Source organism: Rhea pennata, chromosome 29 (assembly GCF_028389875.1).
Source record: "Rhea pennata isolate bPtePen1 chromosome 29, bPtePen1.pri, whole genome shotgun sequence".
NCBI lineage: Eukaryota > Metazoa > Chordata > Aves > Rheiformes > Rheidae > Rhea > Rhea pennata.
In genome coordinates, this window is record NC_084691.1 from 5,049,910 (window position 1) to 5,071,100 (window position 21,191).

Consider the following 21,191-nt stretch of genomic DNA (forward strand, 5'->3'; position numbering starts at 1 on the left):
CCTGAGCATCCATCACTCTGAGAGCCAGGACCTCCGGGGCAGCCGACGGTGTGTTCACCTTAACCCAGCCGAACCCTGTGGGGCTGATTATCCCGGAGACGGGAAGAGAGCCCAGCTCAGCCAGGTCCCACCCCGGAGCAGCGATTCCTGCTCCCGGGCGCCCGTGGACGCGGCTCCCTCCACCCCTGCCCAGCCCCGCGGCCGCGCCGAACGCGAGCCCAGCCCGCGTGGGGGCCCGCCTTGGACGTCGTCTCGTGCTGGGCTGCCTCCGGATACCGGCCGGCCGCGGTCATTTCCTGCGGGAGCCACCAACCAGCCCACCCCGGCGCAGCCCCGCGGCCGCCGGCTCAGACGAGCGCAGCCCCCGAGGCGGCAGCATCGCGGCGGCCGTCCCTCCCACGGACACCCTCGGCTCCGCGCGCCAGGTGAGCTGTTGTCTTCCACTCGCCGCGAGCATCCTCCCTTCCACCCTCTTGCCGGCTCCTGCTGGAGCGCCGGCTTCCTCGGCACCTGCGGCTTGGAGGTGGCAGTGAGCCACGGAGCAGCTGGCACAGGCACGGGCTCCAAACACAGCGGCTTTTTTCGCATTCTCCAAATCTTTCGGGACTGGGTGGGGGGGAGGGTGGCAGAGGGCGCAGCGATTTGCCGCAGCAGCTGATGCTATGGGGGGAACGTGCGGGGCTGCGGTGCTCCGCGCTCGCTGCAGAGCGGCATGGTGGTGCAATTCCTCGGCAGCAGCGCGTTCCGCCGGCCCGTCCTGGAGGAGCCGCTCGTCTCCCGGGCTCTTCCGAGGGAGCCAGGTCTGCAGCGTCCTTGCCCAGCGGATGCAGCTGTGCCGGGATCGGAGAGCATTCACATTTGCAGCATAAAAGGGTGTTAAGGTCAATTACATTTCCCTGAAGTTTGTAATTTTGACACCTACTTGGAATTCCTGATGGGATCCTAGCGACACGACGGGCGGTGGGGGGGGGGAAGGAGGTCCAAGAAAAAATCTGGATAATCTTAAAAAGCAGGTGCAGATCAAGGTCTGGGGCTGGGGGAGCGCTGACACAGTCTCAAGCACAGGGAACAACCCAAACACCTGATGTGCCCACAAACTGCAGCAAGTATCTTGCTTCTAGCCTAATTCAAATTTGTCTGGCTCCAGTTTCCAGCAGTTTGTTCTTGTTCTGCTTTTCCGTTCATGGGGAAGAGCTCTTCAGAGACTGGGAAATTTCTCCCCTTGGAAATATGCAAATGCAGCATTCAGGTCACATCTGAATTACCTTTTTTTTACTTATTTTTTTCCCCTGTTGTGAGGATCTCGGTAGAGGGAGCAAAGCCATGTCTGAGAACCTCCACAAGCTTCCACACTGCAAAGCCCAGGGTTGCACCCAAATGTCTCTGACTCAAGATTAGCCCCTTACTGATGAGCCTTTTTTTTTCTCCTCTGTAGGAGATGACAATTAGAGTAGAGAAGGTGCTTTGGGGAGGACTCCCAGAGCACCATCACAGCTCTCTGCTGCTCTTGAAAAGCTGCCATTTCAGTACTTTCCTTTTCTTTGCAGCTACCAGAATGGCTGAGGCGACCACTGCCCCGAGCGAGACACACACTCTTGGGAACGAGTACGGGGACTACCACAACTGGACAGAGCTGTTCCACCTCCTGAACTATACCTTCACTTTCTGCGAGTTCAGCCTGGATGAGAATGTCAAGCGGGTAGTCCTCTTCATCCTTTACCTGGTCATCTTCGTGGTGGGCTTGGTGGAGAACCTCCTTGTTATCTGGGTCAATTGGCAGACACGGGGCAACAAGAGCTTGGTGAACCTCTACATCATCAACATGGCCATCGCTGACCTTGGGGTGCTGCTCTCGCTGCCCATCTGGATGCTAGAGGTGATGCTGGATTACACATGGCTCTGGGGCAGCTTCCTCTGCCGCTTCACACACTATTTCTATTTTGCCAATATGTACGCCAGCATTTTCTTCCTTACTTGCCTGAGTGTAGATCGCTATGTGTCCTTGACGACTTCCTCCGTCTTCTGGCGTAAGCATCAGCACCGTGCACGTCGCGTCATCTGTGTCTGTAGCTGGATCTTGGCAGCAGCAATCCCATTCCTGGAGGTTGCTCACATGCAGCTGGTAAATACCGGAGACCCCATCTGCATTTTCATGGCACCCTTTGAGACCTATGATGACTGGGCCCTGGCGGTCAGCTTAGCCACCACCACCATCGGGTTCCTCATCCCTTTCCCCATCATAATGGTTTTCAATATCCTGACGGCCAGGTACATCAAACGCACCAAGCCAGAGAGCAGGAAGCACTGTCTGCTCATCTATGCCTACATTATCATGTTCCTCCTCAGCTGGCTGCCCTTCCACATCATGCTCACACTGCTCACCCTCGACGGCAACCACATCATCCTCCACTGCACCTTTGCCCACTTCCTCTACTTCTTCTACGACATCATAGACTGCTTCACTCTGCTCCACTGCGTCATCAACCCAATCCTCTACAACTTCCTCAGCAAAAACTTCCGCAGCAAGCTCATTTCTGCTGTGGTTAAATACATCCCCAAAGACCAAGCCATCCAGAAAGGTGCAGACAGCTCCTCCTCCACCACGCAGCACTCCATAGTCATCACAAAGGATGGCAACCCACCCAACTAAGCAGGGATTGGACTCTCCCACTCCTCACTGGCAAGTGGTCCCATGGGAGCAGCCAGCTTCTGGGACTCACTGAGGTCAGTAAGATTATTTTCCCTGGTGATAAGCAGACACTTTGCTTTTAAATAGCATTTCTTGGCTGGCCACCTACTGTGTTCTGAAGGCAAGGGGAGGGGCAGAGTGCCAAATGTGAAATGAGGTGGTGTGGGGAGCAACAGACATTTTATCTCTGATGTGCTGCTGTATCAGATCTATTTAGCTAAAGAAACAATAAGAGAAAGAGATATTTCCTGTTTTTCAAAAAAAAAAAAAAAAAACATTTGTAATAATAAAGTATATTACTCTGTCTGCTCTGAAGTCTGAACACAAAGTCCACCAGTGGGACCTGACCCAACCTGACCTGACCCTCCTACTTCCCTCTAGCTATGCAACCTGTGGAACAAGCAATACTTTTCCTTTACCACAAGTTTTTCCGCAATCCCAGACTTTTACTTACACATGCGCTCTGCATATACCACACTGTAAAGCTATCAAACAAAAGTTGTCCTTTTTCTGTGATGCCAGCCCAAGGAGGAAAGACAGGAAATTTATTCCTTTGAAACACAAACCTTAATTCCCAGTGCCCGGCAAACAGTTGAATGACTGACTTTACAAAATCGAAGGTGATGCAGCGTAGAGGTGCAGAGGCCAATACAGATCTGAGCTTTAAACATTCAAGATCAGCCACTTGTGAAGAACAATTTTTTTTAAACCAGCAGTAAATGAGATGGTTAAAACCAGGCTCCACTATGCCTCTGTGCTTTCAGTGTGACTGCTGATATCAGACTGGGCAACAGAAGGTTCCCAGTTTGTGTTTTGTAGGAAGAGACCCATTCCATTAAAATCAGCCTCCTTTAAAGCATCTTGTATCAAGTTTCTAAGGTCACTCGTCTTGTTTCTAAATTTTGGCAGACTCCAACAGTCCTTATGTATAACCTTCAGTCAAGGTCACAAGATCTCGCAGTGCATGCTTTCAATGCATATGTGTACAAATATGCATTTTTCTGTTGTGTAAGAAACTAGAGCATCCGGAGAAAGTTCATCTTTCCCTGGATTCTGCTAAGTCACATGCTGCAGGTCAAGATCTTAGTAGGGGAAGGTGAAAGAGTGACAGTCACTGGGAGTTAATAAATCTGCCAAAGGCCTTGAGCTGCTTAAGAAACACATAAAACACATTAAAAAAAAGCAGAGCATAAACAAATTGGACAGGATCTGGGGACAGGATGCTTGCACCACAGAAGCAATGGGTGGAGGGCAGGATGTCCCAGATTGCTGGAGAAGCCCACAACCAGGGGTTAACATGGAATCATGGCTATTATGGGAAGGGCTGGGAACAGCTCTGCTATTTAGAGGGGTCCAATGCCAGGAGTACTGCAAAGTACTTGAGGCATCCTTCTGCAGAGATGCTCTTTCTTATTACTAGAAAAAAGTGCGCTTGACTGTGGAAGGGAGCAGCTAGGGAAGAAGTCATTCCCTCAGACTCAAACAGCAGCTTGTTAAGAGAAGCAGTTTATATCTGTTCCTCTTTCTTAATTATATTAATTATACAGTTTCACAACTTGACCGTGTAGAGCAGCTTAGATTGTAAGCCCTTTGGAGCACAGACCATCATTTCAGATCTGCATCTATACAGCACTTTTCCTGCTTCGTCCCTGTGACTCTCCTGGTCACAAACACACGCAGTAAAACAGAGCAGCCATAAAGATGGAAAATGTTCACAGGAAGGCAGTCACTTACCACTGACCTGACCCACAGTTCTCATCCAGAGCATGCCTGAATCTTCTTTAAAACTTCCTTTTGCTAATGCTCTGTTATTTCCACTAAAGAAATCAGACTAGTACACAATAAAAAGACATTTGGTATGTGACATAACCAGGACAGCAATATATTCAGTTTCAAGTTACTTAAACATCTGAAACTCTGTATTTGACCTATTAAACATTTTTTTAACTCTCCTAATGCATCTGCCACTTTGTATACCGTAATTCACAGACCCCAAAGCCAGAGAGGCCTCAAATTGCTGGTGGATGAGCCATCAATGTGCCCTTGTGGCCAAGAAGGCCAATGGTCTCCTGGGGTGCATTGGGAGGACTGTTGCCAGCAGGTCGAGGGAGGTGATCCTGCCCCTCAGCCCTGGTGAGGCCTCATCTCGAGTACTGTGTCCAGTTCTGGGCTTCCCAGGACAAGAGAGACATGGAGCTGCTGGAGAGAGTCCAGCATAGGGCTACGAGGATGATCCGAGGACTGGAGCATCTGCACTATGAGGAACGTCTGCGAGAGCTGGGCCTCTTCAGCCTGGGGAAGAGAAGACTGAGGGGGGATCTTATCAATGTGTATAAGTATCTGAAGGGAGGCTGTCAAGGGGACAGGGACAAACTCTTTTCAGCTGTCCCATGTGACAGGACAAGATGCAATGGGCAGAAATTGAACCACAGGAAGTTCTACCTGAACGTGAGGGGGAATTTCTTCCCTGTGAGAGTGACAGAGCACTGGAACAGGTTGCCCAGAGAGGTCGTGGAGTCTCCTTCTCTGGTGATATTCAAGGCCCGCCTGGATGCAACCCTGTCTAACGTGCTCTAGGTGACCCTGCTGAGTAGGGAGCTTGGACTAGACGATCTCCAGAGGTCCCTTCCAACCTTACTGATTCTATGAAATGAACCCACACAAACTATGCAGAATTGCACTTAGTGCTTTCCCCACTGATTTGGGGTCGAAACCCAGCAAGTCTTTTTGCTGGATCATATGGCCCTCCTTTAAAGTTTTCTCCATTTCTCATGGTAAACTGCTGCAGGAATGGGTTCCTTTAGCCAAGTATTCTGATTATCAAATATATACTCTAAGGCCACGCTCCAAGCTTGAATTTGTCTAATGTCCATTCCTGGTCACCGGTCCCAGTTTCAGCACGCCTGGTTTCTCAATCTGCTGCACTGGCAGGCACACTGAAGCAAATGAATGTGCATGCTGTTCCTTGTCTTGACTTAACAAGAAATACGAACTCAGAGAATCTCCTAAGTCGTTTCTAGGGCAAAGCAGAGTGGCTAATAAGGGCTCCGCTCCCAACCTGTTATAGAAGCAGTTTGCAGTAATGCCAGAGCATGCTCTTCTGTAACTGTTCTAACTGCTCTGGTGCTGGGAGAAGTGACTAGGAAGAAGTGTTGGGGCTGTTCTGACTTATTCCATGAATCTTGCAAAACATTGTAGACCACAGCACAGAAGCAAGATACCAGGAATGGGCCATGTGCTTTCCCAGGCACTCTTAAAAAGAGAGAAATGCCAATCTGAAAATGTAAAGAAACTTCAAAAAAAAACCCAAAAAAACAAACAAAAAAACCCTCAAGGTACAAGTGATCAACATTTTTCATTTTATTATTCTAAATAAAAACCACACTTTGTGCTGAACAATGGAGTATAAAAGAACCCGATGTACAACGATTTTAGACATCTACTGTTTGGGGAGAAGTTTACAAAATATACAAAACTTTACAGCAAATAGATAGTAAACACTTAAATATCAGGAGGTCAGTACCTACTATTAACTTAACAAAAAGGTTAGACAGCAATTCAACTCTTTTTCTTTCTTCTCCTTAATTATTTTGTTAAGAGATCTGGATCCGTTGAGAAAGGGGAGAATAAAACAAGACTGAATTTTGTGTTTTAAAAATTAGAATAAGACCAGTCTCACAGTACTGCCTTTGGGAGGTGGATTATTGTGTCAGGGTTTCAAGACAGCTAGCCTTGAAGCGGTGTGCAGTGGCTGCTCCTTGCCTGAGCCATTCCTACTGCGGAAGTCAAAGGCATGCAGCTTGCTTCAGGCTCCAGTAGTGTGTGAGAACCCACAACCAAACAAAACACTGCAAAAGCAGCTGAGAAAACTAACAGCAAAGTATTTTCCCTCTATATTCTCCTATTTCATCACGAGGATCCCAAAGCACTTTACAAACATGAATTAAACCTCACAGCCTCCCCGAGTGAGGTAGGTAATTCCTTATTATCCCCCACTTTTACAGACGGGGAGGGAGAGGGTGGGGAAGCAAGGCAAAGAGGCGAACAGATTTGCCAAAGGTCGCACAGTGAGTCAGTGACAGACTGAGGAACGGAACCAGGAGCTGTGTTTCCACTTCAGCCCACTGGACACTACTGCTTCCCTAACCGCAGCAAACAGCGTTTTGCTTCTCAAGCAGAGCTGGAGCACGGTTGCAACCTGGCCCTCCTGACCCCGATGCCAGTGCTGATGGAGATGGCTCAGAGAGCCAGAGTCATCACCAGGATATGTTTGTTGTGACACAGCTGGGTCAGACCCACAGCCCCGTTGGCCAAAGCCGTCTGCTTTGGATTCAGGATTAAAGTACAGCAGAGATTTCTTATCTGTAAACTCCATCCAATCCTGCCCTCCTGAGCCACAGAGCTTCCTTGAGAAACACTGGAGCTCCTAGCCAGAGTGACTAGGCTAAGAGACAGCCACATCACCAAGAGGAAGAGGAAGACAGAGGGCTAAAGCTGGCCATCAGCTTGGAGAAGTGCTGAGGCCCCATGCACCAGGGCTATGCCATCAGGGGTTACAGCCATGGCTAAAAGCCCAGCACACCCAGTGGAAAGGCTCTGGTATTAGGCACACTGGGCAGCAGTTCTCCAAAACACAATGGCTGGGTCCTACCATTGGATTCCTGGGAAGGGAGAGCTGAGATCTTGGACCCCTCTTGGAAAAAATCACCATTTTGCAAATCCAAGGAAGAGCAGTGACACAAGGCCAGCACATCCAGAGAACACTGTAGACCAAAATCCCATTGCCACATTCCCTTGAAAACTTGCTGCTGATCTCAGAATATTTCACATGGGAATAGGAACAGTTCATTATAACATAGGAAAGAATCAAAAGAAAAAAAAAGAAAAAAAAAATAAACAGCAGGGAAGTGATCTCTCTGTCCCTATCCCCACTCCCCAAAATAACCAGCAGAAAATGGGGTGGGCTTTTGCTTAGTGTTTCAGTGTAAAAGCTTCTCTTTTTGGTTTATGTGCACAAAAGGCTTTTGTTTCACAGCTTAGCTAGATATAGGGCTACAGACGGTTACCACTTGGCAGTGCCCCAATCCATCTAAAAGCTCATCACAGCTTCTGGGACATTTTAGGAGGATCTAGAGGCTTTAAAAATTCAGTTATCCTAAGCCTAGTCTGCCTCCCTCAACATCATTCATAGCAATCTCCAGAGCATACCACATTCATTTCCCATCACCCTACAGTCTTCACAGAATCACAGAATGGTTGAGGTTGGAAGGGACCTTGGGAGACCATCTAACCCTAACCCCACCACACCCCCGTTCAAGCATGGTCACCTAGATCATGTTGCCCTGGATCCTATCCAGTCAGCTTTAGAACCATCTTGTCTACCAAGCACATCTTGCTACCATCAGGAAATGAAAGAATCTCCACAACATAGAGAGCTCCTCAGTGGAGCCTCCAGTGAATCACTGTCAACTCTCCACACTTTTCTAGAGCACCATGCATTCTTGGTGTTTTTTTTAATTAAAAACACTAGGCAAGATATAGTTCCACAGACCTGTTAAAGATCACGCACTAAGGCCTGGTGGGTGACTAGTGGTACCACAAGATCAGAGTTTGGAAGCCACAGCTTCACCTGACAAGCATGGAATACCCTTCTCAATCTCCCATGAGAGTTAGCTATCATTTCAGTATCCATTTTCCTCTTGCAAACATGCACCAGGCACCAAAACATCAAGAGCATGAGTCCAGTTTAACACTACCAGGACAATGTCAGCTAGCCTCAAACTTGGCCAACATTACACGGGCTGTGGAAGGGATGCAAAACTCCTTAACAGCCTTGGTTTCTCCTTTTCCTCCCAGGCAAGGTCTGTTCCTCTGACACCTTGTGTTTCTGTAGTGTGATCTGACTAAGGTATTGCAGCTCCATAGGGTGACAGAGGATTATCTCAAGCTTTGGACAAAAGAGCTTTCTGAAAAGAGGTATCGTGTCCATGCAGGGATCAGCACTGCCAGGTGGAGCGCAGCTTGACACAGGGCTGTTGTCTCTTGCCCCTGTGAGAGCTAAGCAAACTCTGGAGCTACTGAGGAGGGAAACGCAGCTTTACAGGCAAATCAAAGAGATCAGCTGTAGATGGGGAAGGATTCTGTGTACGGAGCTAACAATCAAAAGCCTTCAGATGCAACCAGCAGTTGCACACTTGTATAATCTCCACTCCCTCCATTCTTGGGAAGGGAAGACCAACTCTTCCTTATTCTCCTGGACAGCAATTTACACAGGAGACAAGTGAAAAGCTCCTTTCAAACACTGGAGTCTCAGTTGCATTACAATGCCACTACATCCCAGCATGCACAGTCCTCCTTCCCATTCTGACAAGCCCCTTCCTCAAACCCCCTTCTCCAATGCAGCTAGCATTGAAGGGAATGTGGCTGTCCCTCTCACTCTGCCACAGAACTTGCTTCACAGGACTGCAACAGGGACAAGACTTAAAGGAGATTTGCTCTGGACAAGGAAAGCTGTAACAGGAGCAAAATGACCCTGCTAGGTGGTTGCTGTACCTCAATAAATTGGTACAGAATAAGAAAGGATGGAGGCTGTTATTGCCCTAGGATGCTAAATAGCAACATTCACTAAGTGCTTTGCATCTTCCACACGCTTTGCAGATATGAGCCAGTAATCTTCACCACACTCCAGGGAGGTAGGTAGGTACCACAAGTGTTACCATCCTCATTTTACAGATGAGGAAACTGAGGCAAAGAGGTGAAGTGACTTGCCCAAGGCCACAATGGAGTGGGGGGGCATAAACCCCAGAAATTCCTAGCTCAGTAACCATGCGTCCAGATCATGCTGCTCCTCTGTTGTGGGTTGTCCCTTCAAGAGGGGGAGAAGGTGGGATGACTTCAAGAATTAACTCTTTTACAGGGTTTGCAAATCACTAGTTTTGTTTTGTAACAGTATATCTTCACAGAAGCGCAGGAGCCCAATTTACTATACAACTGTGGCTTAAAAGCCCTGAGCGCTTCCTGTTTGTGAGGTAGTATGAGTTACCTAAGGGCAGTTATAACTCATGCTGTGGTATTTGAAATATTCATTCCTCTCCACCTCTGCCCCACAGCAGGATAACATGGGAAAAAGCCAGTTCCCACCCTTCCTGGTGTAAACATTACAAGCATGGGATCGATCTTGCTAGCACAGCTGGAAAAGCCCACTTTGCAGGAAAGCGCACAGCTCTGAGGAGGAGTCCCAAGCCTGTGCTTGACGTATGTCCAGGACAGGCTGAGATACACATCAGTTATATTCCTGCAAGCTTCTGAAGCTGCAGCCACCAGCTGGCATGTGCTAAAGTTACAGCATTATTCAATAAAAAAAATGAAACCAACTTACATTGGCACCAACAATATCCTGCAATACACATTTCGCAGTGAGACGTCTGGGACGTGGTGATTTACTGCATTAACCACGGGAGGGGGCTATCCTTTTAGCAGAGAAAACAGTCCTTCTCAAAGACACCTTCCTGGGAGTTAAGGCAACGGTTTCATCAAATCCTTGTCTGCTGGGATTTACGCAGGCCTCAGCAACCCTGCTGCTCTCAGACATCCAATGCTTCCAACGACTGGAAGCCCTCAGATGCACACTGTGTCGGCAGAGCTCTATGTGCACAGCTGCCATAAGCACACAAATCAGAGCTGAGGGGATATCAGCACGCTCATGATGGTCAACCATGGGCCAGCAGAAGTTAGGCATGACTATTCCATCAAAAATTATTTCCTAAGAAGCAGCCAGCCCCATAGCATAAATCTGCTTCCCTTGCCCTCTCCAGTTCAGTGATTCTTCTGAGAGATATCTCTGCTCAAACATCCATCTCTTTCCTTCAAAGCAGCCATCCCCTCTGCTCAGACTGCTCTCTTCAAAGCGGTGGCGTTACTCCTTCATTTCCCTTGTTTTGAAATGGGGGGGGGGTCATTGAAAACTTGAGAGGCATGTCATGGGGATGGCAGTGAAACTGCCAGCTGCACTCTCTGTTCAGACAGGCCTCCCAGAGACCACAATCACAAGAGGCACTGATTGGGAATTGCCCTTCCGAGCAACAAATCATCCTCCTATTAATTTGTTCCTAGGTACCCCTTCTCATTTGCATGTGCACACACACATGCTGGTTGCTAATCTCCCCTGCAGCGGAAAGACAATTTCAAGGCTGATTTTGTGACACAGACTTTGCTTACCTCCTCACGATAGCAGCAGAACCCCAGTGATGCCTAGAATGAGTCTCTTTTTTCCTGTCTTTTTTCTTTTAGTTATTTTTTTGAGTCCAGTACTGTCTTGCTCTGGCTCTGTCCCTCTCTATTGAGGTCAGGTTTCAAAATCTTAGCAGCATCAGTTTGTGGGTAAGCTCAAACTGAGAGTTAGCCTAATCAAATGGGCTAAAAGGTTAAAAAAAAAAAAAAAGATTCAAAACTCAGCGTGAAATGCTAAAAACACAGAACTCAATGTCCTCTAACAGGACCAGAGGTAAGTAAACATGACAGACTTCTTGGAAATAGTGATTTAGCTTACATACTGTTAATTTGTACAATGCCAATTGAAAAAGCCCTAGTAAGGCCTAAAACATTAAAAAGAATAGAAAAGGAGGATTCCATCCATGATGTCTGACCATTAAATAAAACAAATGACATTTTTCCACAGCTTCTGTAATTAGCATTTGCTCCTTTGCTGGTCCAGTCCCATCTCACCCAATCAGCTGTCCGTGTTTTTCTCCGCATCTTTGGAATGGATAATATACATGAAAGTCTGTTCAATGGTAAAGTCAGGGGGCAGGCTGCCTTTGTGCACACCTATGTGCTTGCTCATAAGGTTGAGTGTGGAGCTATAATGTCCACATACAGTACATCGGTACATGAGGGCTCCAGAATGCGTCCGCAGGTGGCACTTGATGGTGGAGCGGCCACGGAAGAACTTATGACACACTTTGCACTGGTAGGGCTTTTCTCCGGTGTGAATCCTCCGGTGGTAGTTGAATTCACTGGTGTGGGCAAACCTCTTTCCACAGACTTTGCAGCTGTACTTACTATTGCCTGGTTGATTTTGCAGTGCCAAGTCTTCACTCAAAAATTCTTCAGGCAGCTTCCTCTTCTGGAGGCCCTGCTGCTGGAGACGGTCACCAAAGCTCGGTCGGATGTCCAGGCTGCCCCCACATTTGTGCTGGCTGACATGATAACGATACGCTGCTTCCAGCTTAAAGCTCTGGCCACAGAAATGGCACCGGAAAAGAGCCTCCTCCATGTTCTGGTGAACAGCCAAGTGTTTCTCCAGAAGGTGTCGATCTACAAAGCTGTTGGCACAAACAGAGCAGGAGAAGACCGAGATCCCCAAATGAGACAGGGTGTGCCACATCAGACTGCAGAGGTTGAGGTGCCTCTGATCACACACACCACATGTTTGGCTTTTCAAGTTCACGTGGTCCAGGATGTGGCTGCGGACAGTGTGGAAATCTTTGGCCAAAGGCTTCCCGCAGGCAGCACATGCCAGCTCTGAGCCAGATCCCCCACCAAACATACTGATCTTCCCTGGGAGAGGGTCGCTGGGGTGGATAATGATGTTATTGTCAAACACTCCTTCTCTTCGGTGGAGGGTAAGCTGCCACTGGGTGAAGAATTTGGTCTCACACATGTCACAGGAGAAGAGAAAGATCCCGATGTGGGACAAAACATGAGTGACCCTGGAATTCCGATCCTGAAAGTGAGTCTCACAGACTTTGCAGTTCCCAGTGAGCAGATCAACGTGATCTCTTGCGTGCTGGCGGATCAACTGGATGTTGGGTTCCAGGACCTTTTTGCACACCTGACAGGGCATGGCCTTGCTTTCCCGGCTGTCATTCTCAAAGGTCAGCTCTTCTTCACTGTCGTCACTCAGCTCAATAACTTCTTCTGTTGGGCCAAGCTCTTCACTCGCATCTTCAAAATGTAGTTCATCATCCCCCAAGTCTTCCAGCTGAAGCTCATCCATCTGCCCAAAACCTTGCTCTTTGGAGTGATCGCTGTTGCTGGGACAGGAATTGCTCCCCGTGGAGATGTCCAGGGAAGTATCAGCAGTAAAGAAGCCACCCTTGCTGTAGTCGCCATTGCTCTGGACTTTATACTGTTGGCAGGAGCCTGTACTGGTTTGAAGACCAACATTTACACTGCCCAGGTTGGGCTGGGTTGCCATACTTGTGGCAGGAGCAAACTGCCCTTGTTCTGATTCTTGTTCTGTCTTAGGAGGCTGCTGATGCATCAGGGGAAGAGTCTGGCTGGCCTCATTCACGGTATTCCGGTCACACTCTTTGTAGCTGCCTGCCACTTCTCCATGCAAGATGTAATTCCGTTCGGGGCCAAAATGTTCCCCACCGCTCCGGATTTCACCCAAAGAATGTTTCTGTTCTGACGAGGTGCTGCTCAGAGGGCCTGACCGGCCTTCGCCCATGGACAGAGAGGACTGCTTTGTGATAGCTGAGCTCTCCAAGTCAGGGAAGGTTGAATGGCAGGCCTTCAGCAGATCTTCCATGCCCAGTCGCTCTGCCACCTCGTAAATGACACCCACATTGATTAGGTCTGTGAAGAGCTCTGAAGTGTATACAAAGCTGAGGATCTTCTCAAAGTTGGCTGGTGTGATGAAATCCACTACATAGGTCCTGGCAGCATCCAGCCCTGTGTTCAAAAAGAGATTCTGGAAGTAGCCTGCAGCGCAGGCCAGAACAGCCTTATGTGCAGCAAAAGAGCGGCTCCCCACCAGAATGGTGACATCACACATGGTCTCGGAGAGCCTGCACTTGTTGAGTTCCTTCAGCAGGTTGTTGGGGTGATTGGTGCTATGCAACTTGATTCTCATGCCCATCTTAGCAGCTGCTCAAGAGTCCCTCTCCTGGTCAGCTTCCTCTTCACGCATTCATCAGTTGCATGAGCAGGAGGTGCTTGGCATCCAGAACCTGGCAGGGCAAGGGGCTCTAGAGAGAGGAAAATGTGAAAATGAAAATGTGAAACACTAAAATGAAAACATGAACAGCCAGAGAGACATCACTCTAGTCTGGGAAGAAACATACTATGATTTTCACACCTTCCTAACAAGCAACAGGAAAGAGCATAGCTGCTTAGATGAAGAATGATTAAAACCTATCTTGTAATTTCAAAGACTGACTCTTCAATGGAAAGACACAAATAGACAAAACAGAAAGCCATTTACTCTGTCAGTGACGGTCTGAAGTTCCCACTTCAATTCAGGCATGAACACAGGTCCTTCTGCCTTGCAACACTGCTCAGTTCTGAAACTGAGTCCCAAATAGCGATTGTTACATAAAAGTCCCACATCTTCCAAAATCATGGGATAATACCCCTGCCAAGAGGATATGAAATTTGAACTCCTACATCTTGGGCAATTTTGTCTCTAAGTCTCTTCCATCCATGACTGCTTTGTGGATTGCTTCAGTCGGCTTAATATTTTTATTTCAGATTTCTCCTGTACCCCACATACTAACTTTCATTTTCCAGATAGGATCTTATTTCAGATTCTCCCCAACATGCTAGCACCTTTAGCTCCCTTGGGATTTCTTCTCTTCTATATAAGTAACACCTTTCTGTTCACTTTTAACTGAGAAGTTTGTGCAGTATTCCCAGACTGCTATTAGACACTTGGCTTATGACACATGCAATTCCCATCTAGCCACTTCCAACTTGTCCCATCACCTTTGCCACCCTTCTCCCATTTACAAGTGCTTTCAGATCACCTTGGGACTTGATGAAACATAAGCCTCCAACACTTTGGTAAAACAACATGAAAAGAAAAAACAGAATACAATTAGAAAAGCCAAGTTTGGTGGAAAGTTTCACTTTAACAGTCCAGTTTTAACAGACCAGTTTCTTTACCAAGGAAAGTGTATAAAGTTAGAGGGGAGGCATAAGCCAAAAGATCCTCTCTGCTCATTGTAAACCCAGCATCTTTGACCCTCTGAGGCTCATTTTAACATCAGAAGCCAGATGCTAAATTTACCCAATAATATCTCTAATCCTCTTCCTCTCCTTCATCTGCACTGAAACGTTTCCATGGCAGTAATAGCAAATTTTGAACCTCGGCCCTGCAACCTTGACTTTTTCAGGACATGTAAAAAGACAAGAGAAAGCCACCCAGGATTGTGTCACTGCAAAGGAAGCACGGGGTTGCTTTAGCTCATAGCCACTGAAAGAAGAGTCCCAGTTTGCAGCTGGCCAGGGGAAGATCATACGATACTGAGATACAGCTGAGAGTTTGGTTTTTTTTCCTCTGTAACCATAAGATTTTGTTAAAAAAAAAAAAAAAAAAAAAAAAAAAAAAAAAAGCATTCCTCCAAAAGAATAAGAGAGGAAAGGGGAAGCTGCTTGACAGCTCACATTTTGTAACGTTATCCCAGACTTACAGGGGTATGGCCCCCTTCACATTCATGTTTCCTTTAACAGCTGCTATTCCTGCTCTTTTAAGGGGGCTACCAGCATCATCTTCAGTTTGCCTGGTTGTTAAATCTTTTTCTCCTTGTGATGGAGAGCAACTACCTCAGTAACTAGAACAGAAAGCAGGAGTCTGCAAAAGACAGAAGGGGACTGCCTTCTGTCACAACTACAGGAAAAAGATTTAAAAAAAATAGAGTTGAGGAGGGGTCATCCTCCTCCTCCTCACAAAGACGCTGAGTGAAGGAGATAGAAACAGTCCTTGCCATGAGAAGGCAGTGAGGAAAACATTGCTTTGCAGCTGGAGGGAGATGAAGATCCTCAGAAGGGGACAGATCTGGAGAGATAATGATAACCATTCCAGAAAACATCTGGACCTCAGTATTTTCTATAGTATGGTGTTTTTGCAGTAAAGGAATGGGTCAGGTTTAGGGAGGGGATGAGAGAGAATAGTAGCTGGAGAAGAGAAGACTTGAGGAAAAAGAAAAATTGAAAGTCTTGCATACATGGAAGGGCAAGACAGTGATACTGAGGAGAGGAATGGAGAATTAACAGACCCCAGATGGTGAAGAGGTGCAGACATGCTCTGCTCCACACAAGGCAGAGATAAGAGATACAGGAGTCGCCTGGGCAAGGAGACAGGGAAACCTGAAGTAACCCCAGGACAAAAGGGAACAATGGAAAGGGGAGAGGAGGCCCGGGGGGGCAGTGAGGGGGCCATGGGGGGCTGTGAGGGGAGCCCGGGGGGGGGCAGTGAGGGGGCCATGGGGGGCCCTGAGGGGAGCCCGGGGGGGGCAGTGAGGGGGCCATGGGGGGCTGTGAGGGGAGCCCGGGGGGGGGCAGTGAGGGGGCCATGGGGGGCTGTGAGGGGAGCCCGGGGGGGCAGTGAGGGGGCCATGGGGGGCTGTGAGGGGAGCCCTGGGGGGGGCAGTGAGGGGGCCATGGGGGGCCCTGAGGGGAGCCCCGGGGGGGGCAGTGAGGGGGCCATGGGGGGCTGTGAGGGGAGCCCGGGGGGGGGCAGTGAGGGGGCCATGGGGGGCCCTGAGGGGAGCCCGGGGGGGCAGTGAGGGGGCCATGGGGGGCTGTGAGGGGAGCCCGGGGGGGGCAGTGAGGGGGCCATGGGGGGCTGTGAGGGGAGCCCGGGGGGGCAGTGAGGGGGCCATGGGGGGCTGTGAGGGGAGCCCTGGGGGGGGCAGTGAGGGGGCCATGGGGGGCCCTGAGGGGAGCCCCGGGGGGGGCAGTGAGGGGGCCATGGGGGGCTGTGAGGGGAGCCCGGGGGGGGGCAGTGAGGGGGCCATGGGGGGCCCTGAGGGGAGCCCGGGGGGGCAGTGAGGGGGCCATGGGGGGCTGTGAGGGGAGCCCGGGGGGGGCAGTGAGGGGGCCATGGGGGGCCCTGAGGGGAGCCCGGGGGGGGCAGTGAGGGGGCCATGGGGGGCCCTGAGGGGAGCCCTGGGGGGGGCAGTGAGGGGGCCATGGGGGGCTGTGAGGGGAGCCCTGGGGGGGGCAGTGAGGGGGCCATGGGGGGCTGTGAGGGGAGCCCGGGGGGGGCAGTGGGGGGCCATGGGGGGCTGTGAGGAGAGCCCTGGGGGGGGCAGTGAGGTGGCCATGGGGGGCCCTGAGGAGAGCCCGGGGGGGGCAGTGAGGGGCCCATGGGGGGCTGTGAGGGGAGCCCGGGGGGGGCAGTGAGGGGCCCATGGGGGGCTGTGAGGGGAGCCCCAGGGGGGGCAGTGAGGGGGCCATGGGGGGCCCTGAGGAGAGCCCGGGGGGGGCAGTGAGGGGGCCATGGGGGACTGTGAGGAGAGCCCTGGGGCGCAGCGAGGGGCCCATAGAGGGGGGGCTCTGAGGGGCACCCCGGGGGGGCAGCGGGGGGCCCATGGAGGGGGGGCTCTGAGGGGCGCCCCGGGGGGGGGGGCAGCGAGGGGCCCATAGAGGGGGGGCTCTGAGGGGCGCCCCGGGGGGGGCAGCGGGGGGCGCCCCGGGGGGGCTCTGAGGGGTGCCCCGGGGGGGGCAGCGGGGGGCCCATAGAGGGGGGGCTCTGAGGGGTGCCCCGGGGGGGGCAGCGAGGGGCCCATGGAGGGGGGGCGCTGAGGGGCGCCCCGGGGGGGGCAGCGGGGGGCCCATAGAGGGGGGGCGCTGAGGGGCGCCCCAGGGGGGGCAGTGAGGGGCCCATGGAGGGGGGGCTCTGAGGGGCGCCCCAGGGGGGGCAGCGAGGGGCCCATGGAGGGGGGGCGCTGAGGGGCGCCCCAGGGGGGGCAGTGAGGGGCCCATGGAGGGGGGGCTCTGAGGGGCGCCCCAGGGGGGGCAGCAAGGGGCCCATGGAGGGGGGGCTCTGAGGGGCGCCCCGGGGGGGGCAGCGGGGGGCGTCCCGGGGGGGCTCTGAGGGACGCCCCGGGGGGGGGCAGCGGGGGGCCCATGGAGGGGGGGCGCTGAGGGGCGCCCCGGGGGGGGCAGCGGGGGGCCCATGGAGGGGGGGCTCTGAGGGGCGCCCTGGGGGGGGCAGCGGGGGGCGCCCCGAGGGGGCTCTGAGGGGCGCCCCGGGGGGCGCAGCGGGGGGCCCATGGAGGGGGGGCTCTGAGGGGCGCCCCGGGGGGGGCAGCGAGGGGCCCATGGAGGGGGGGCTCTGAGGGGCGCCCCGGGGGGGGCAGCGGGGGGCCCATGGAGGGGGGGCTCTGAGGGGCGCCCCGGGGGGGGCAGCGGGGGGCGTCCCGGGGGGGCTCTGAGGGGCGCCCCGGGGGGGGCAGCGAGGGGCCCATGGAGGGGGGGCTCTGAGGGGCGCCCCGGGGGGGGCAGCGGGGGGCCCATGGAGGGGGGGCTCTGAGGGGCGCCCCGGGGGGGGCAGCGAGGGGCCCATGGAGGGGGGGCGCTGAGGGGCGCCCCGGGGGGGGCAGCGGGGGGCGCCCCGAGGGGGCTCTGAGGGGCGCCCCGGGGGGCGCAGCGAGGGGCCGATGGCGGCGGCGCTCTGCGAGGAGCGCGGGGGCCCGTGGAGGGGGCTGTGAGGGCGGCTAAGGGCACCAGCGCGGGGGCAGCCCGGGGCCCGCGGGGGGGGCTCCGAGGGGCGCCTCGGCGGGGCGGGGGGCCGAGGGGCGCCCCGGGGGGCGGCGCGGCGCGGCGGCGGCGGCGCTCCCTTACCCGCCCGGCGCCGGCACCATCCCCGCTCGCTGCACACAAAGGCTCCGCCCCGCCCCCCGGCCGCCCGCGCCCGCCGCCGAGCGCCCGCGCCGGCCGCCGCCGAGCCGCCATCCGCCGGCCGCCGCCGGCGCCACAGCGCCCCCCGCGCGCCGGAGGGGAGCTGCAGGCAGCGCCGCAGGGCCGGCTCGGGGGGCGCGGAGCGGGGCACGCCGTGGGGCACGCCGTGGGGCGGCGCAGGCTGCGGGCAGGCCGTGTGGCAGACGGGCGAGCGGGGGGGGCAGGCTGGGGGGCGAAAGCGGGCGGCGGATGGGGCAGATCCGTGGGGCGGATGGGAGAGCTGATGGGGAAGGTTTTGAGGACAGATGAGGGGCAGGTCGTGGGGCAGCACCATCCCCCGCAGCCCCGGCCCCGCCCTCCACCCCCGTGCGGCTGCCGCGCGTCCGCAGCGCCGAGCACCGAGCGGCGCGGACGGGAACAGAGCCGCGCGGAGCCGGCAGCGACTGCGGTAACGGTGTATTTGTGCGCGTATGCGGGTGCCCGGCCCCGGCCCCGGCGGCTCCCTCGACGGCTCTGAAGCGGCTCCGCTTCCCGGCGCCGCCGCCGCGCAGGGCTCTGCCAGGGGCCGGGCGCCGTGGGGCAGCGCCGGGGGTCCCGTCTCGACGAGGGGGTCCCGTCTCGGCGAGGGCTCCCGTCCCGTCCCGTCCCGTCCCGTCCCGTCCCGTCGGGCTGCACCTCAGCGCGTGCGGAGCGGCGGCTCGGCGGCCCCGGCGGCGGCCCGGTGCCCCTCCGCGGGGGTCCCTGCGGGGCGAGGGGCAGATGGGCGCCGCTGCCGACCTCGGCCACGCTCCGGCAGCAGCAGCGCCCGGGCCGGCGCCCCCCGGCCGGCCCAGCCCGGCCCGGCCCGGCCCGGCCCGCCGACATACCGGGCTCCGCCGCCCGCCTCCCCATGAGCCCCACGAAGAAGTCGTGCATGTCCCCTGCGGAGAGAGCCGGCGTCAGCGCGGCCGCCCCGCCGGGGCCGGGCCGGGGCCGGCGCGGCCGCACTTACGCTTCCGAGGAGCCGCCGGCGCTCCGGCACCTGGAAGACACGGGGGCGGCGGCGGAGGCCCGGCGGCAGGGCGGCGGGACGCCCCCCCGCCGCCCGGCGCGGCCCGGCCCCGCTCACCGGCCTCCTCCGCTCGCAGGCGCTGGAGCAGGGCGGCGTAGGCGGCGCCGGGGCCGCCGGGCGCCCTCCGGGGCAGCGCGGGGGGCGGCGGGTCGGGGCCGCAGCCGCTCTGCGGGAAGCGAGGCGGCGTGAGAGCGGGACCCCGGCCCGGCTGTGCCCGGCTGGCCCCCGGTGAGGGGCCGCCCGGGCCTTCCCGCGGCCCGCCGCCCGGAGCAGAGCTGCCTGCGGCCTCCCTACCTTGGCGGGGAGCCCGTGGCGGGGCCGCGGGGCGGCCGCGGCGCCGGGGCCGTGGGCCAGCCGCAGTGCCAGGGAGAGCAGCACCGCCAGCGCCAGGCAGCTCCTCATCGCCGACGGGCAGCGGCCTGGGGGGGGTGGGGTGGGGGTCAGGACCGCCGAGCCGCTGGCAGCCGTGGCCGGAGGGCACGGTGTGGGCCTGTGCCCCCATGTCCCCATGTCCCTTTGTTCCCCCCACATCTCTGTGTCCCCATGTCTCTTACTCTGTGTCCTCCCTGCATCCCTGTGTTCCTGCATCCTTGTGTCCCCATCCCCATGTCCCCATCTTCCTCCATCCCTGTGTCCCACCTGCATCCCCATGTCCCCACATCCCTGTATCCATGCATCCCTCCATCCTGGTGCCCCCTCCATCCCCGTGTTCTCAGGTCCCCATGTTCCCACGTTCTGCATCCCCACGTCCCTGCACCCTTAGCCTGGGTAAGGTGGCAAGGGCTGGCCCTCGGCTCGGGTGCCCCCCCGCTTGGCGGTGCGCCCGTGCCGGCTGCACCAGGGACAACACCGGACCCAGGGACAGGAGGGAACAAAGGGGTGGGAAGGCGGTGGGACTTCGGCCACGCTGCGCGGGGCAGGACGGCCCCTCACTTGATTCCAAGGCGGTAATTGCTGGAGAAATCGTGCCACTTCCCAGGAGCGCAGAGAGGAGCAAATCGCAGGTCACAGGTGAGGAGCGCCCAGCCGGCGCAGGCGACAGGCTGCGCTGCGGGACAGTGGGCTGCACGGGGCTGAGCTGCTGCACCTGGGGACAGGCTGCGTCCGCGGCAGGGAGCTGCCACGGCGCAGGCGATTGCACACGCGTGGCTCTGCTGCAGACATGCCGCCCTCACAGTGCTGTCAAGCAGGACTGCGCACACATGCATGCGAGACCGAGCACAGAAGTGCAGACATCACAGACACAGGCTGAAACTCAGGCTTGCACGCTCACGCCCATCAGCACACAAGTGCTCACGCTCGCTGACATGCACACATGCTTTGCATGGCATAGACCTCTTGCAAATGTCTTCTTTCACACTTGTGCTCCCTCACATGCTCACAGCACATTCCTCTCATTCACCCCCTGCTCCAGACTAGCTTCCAGAGCCCCCCTAGCCCTCCTGAAATTTAAGCAGTGCCTTTGCCCCCGCTGCCCCCCCCCAGCACCAGCCTGTGCCCTCCCAGCACTGCCACCAACTTCGGGCTCCCTTTGGCTCCACAGCTGGGCAAACACTGGTGAAAACAGCTGTCCGGGGACTGTGGGAAGCCCCCAAAAAATACCTGGTGCCACCCGGGCAGGTGCGCAGACCTGCTCAGCCCTCGCGGTCACCCGGCGCTGCAGCGTGGGGCAGGATGGCTCCGGCAGCAAGACGAGGCAGATGCTGAGAGCTCCGGCAGTGCACTCAGCCTGCGGCGCCAGTGCCCCGCTGCCGGCTGCTCCACGGCCTTAAATAAGGGGCTCAGCCCCTGGCACGGTGTGGGTGGGCAAGCGGCGAGCCG

At 55.3% G+C, this 21,191-nt stretch overlaps 3 protein-coding genes across 4 annotated transcripts; 1 reads left to right on the forward strand and 2 right to left on the reverse strand.

The window, feature by feature from the left end:
- The first annotated feature begins 247 nt into the window (after nt 1–247).
- GPR182 (G protein-coupled receptor 182) lies at nt 248–4,636 on the forward strand. The gene is made up of 2 exons (XM_062597430.1): nt 248–425; nt 1,548–4,636. Exon 2 carries the CDS (start codon nt 1,556–1,558, stop codon nt 2,648–2,650), a length of 1,095 nt encoding a protein of 364 aa, XP_062453414.1. The 5' UTR covers nt 248–425; nt 1,548–1,555; the 3' UTR covers nt 2,651–4,636.
- A 1,437-nt stretch (nt 4,637–6,073) lies between these two features.
- On the reverse strand, nt 6,074–18,291 carry ZBTB39 (zinc finger and BTB domain containing 39). Of its 2 annotated transcripts, XM_062597429.1 has the most exons (3): nt 18,263–18,284; nt 13,899–14,048; nt 6,074–13,662 (listed from the first exon to the last, which is right to left on the reverse strand). In XM_062597429.1, the coding sequence occupies exon 3, from the start codon at nt 13,551–13,553 to the stop codon at nt 11,418–11,420; it is 2,136 nt and encodes a 711-aa protein (XP_062453413.1). In that variant the 5' UTR covers nt 13,554–13,662; nt 13,899–14,048; nt 18,263–18,284; the 3' UTR covers nt 6,074–11,417. The 2 variants fall into 2 exon arrangements, with proteins under 2 accessions (XP_062453413.1, XP_062453412.1); XM_062597428.1 differs by lacking the exon at nt 13,899–14,048 and having other exon boundaries at nt 18,263–18,291.
- A 469-nt stretch (nt 18,292–18,760) lies between these two features.
- Nucleotides 18,761–19,772, reverse strand: LOC134152071 (tachykinin-3-like). The gene is made up of 4 exons (XM_062597114.1): nt 19,665–19,772; nt 19,428–19,536; nt 19,186–19,239; nt 18,761–19,060 (listed from the first exon to the last, which is right to left on the reverse strand). Exons 1-4 carry the CDS (start codon nt 19,770–19,772, stop codon nt 18,996–18,998), a joined length of 336 nt encoding a protein of 111 aa, XP_062453098.1. The 3' UTR covers nt 18,761–18,995.
- Between the last annotated feature and the right edge of the window lie 1,419 nt (nt 19,773–21,191).

Excerpts from the sequence above, each read along its gene's own strand:
- ZBTB39 (XM_062597428.1), bottom strand. The coding sequence starts at position 13,553 with ATGGGCATGAGAATCAAGTTGCATAGCACCAATCACCCCAACAACCTG.
- GPR182 (XM_062597430.1), top strand. The coding sequence starts at position 1,556 with ATGGCTGAGGCGACCACTGCCCCGAGCGAGACACACACTCTTGGGAAC.
- LOC134152071 (XM_062597114.1), bottom strand. The coding sequence starts at position 19,772 with ATGAGGAGCTGCCTGGCGCTGGCGGTGCTGCTCTCCCTGGCACTGCGG. Across the intron at positions 19,537-19,664 it reads GCCACGGGCTCCCCGCCAAG|AGCGGCTGCGGCCCCGACCC; the intron begins GTAGGGAGGCCG and ends CGCTTCCCGCAG. Across the intron at positions 19,240-19,427 it reads CCTGCGAGCGGAGGAGGCCG|GGGACATGCACGACTTCTTC; the intron begins GTGAGCGGGGCC and ends CTCTCTCCGCAG.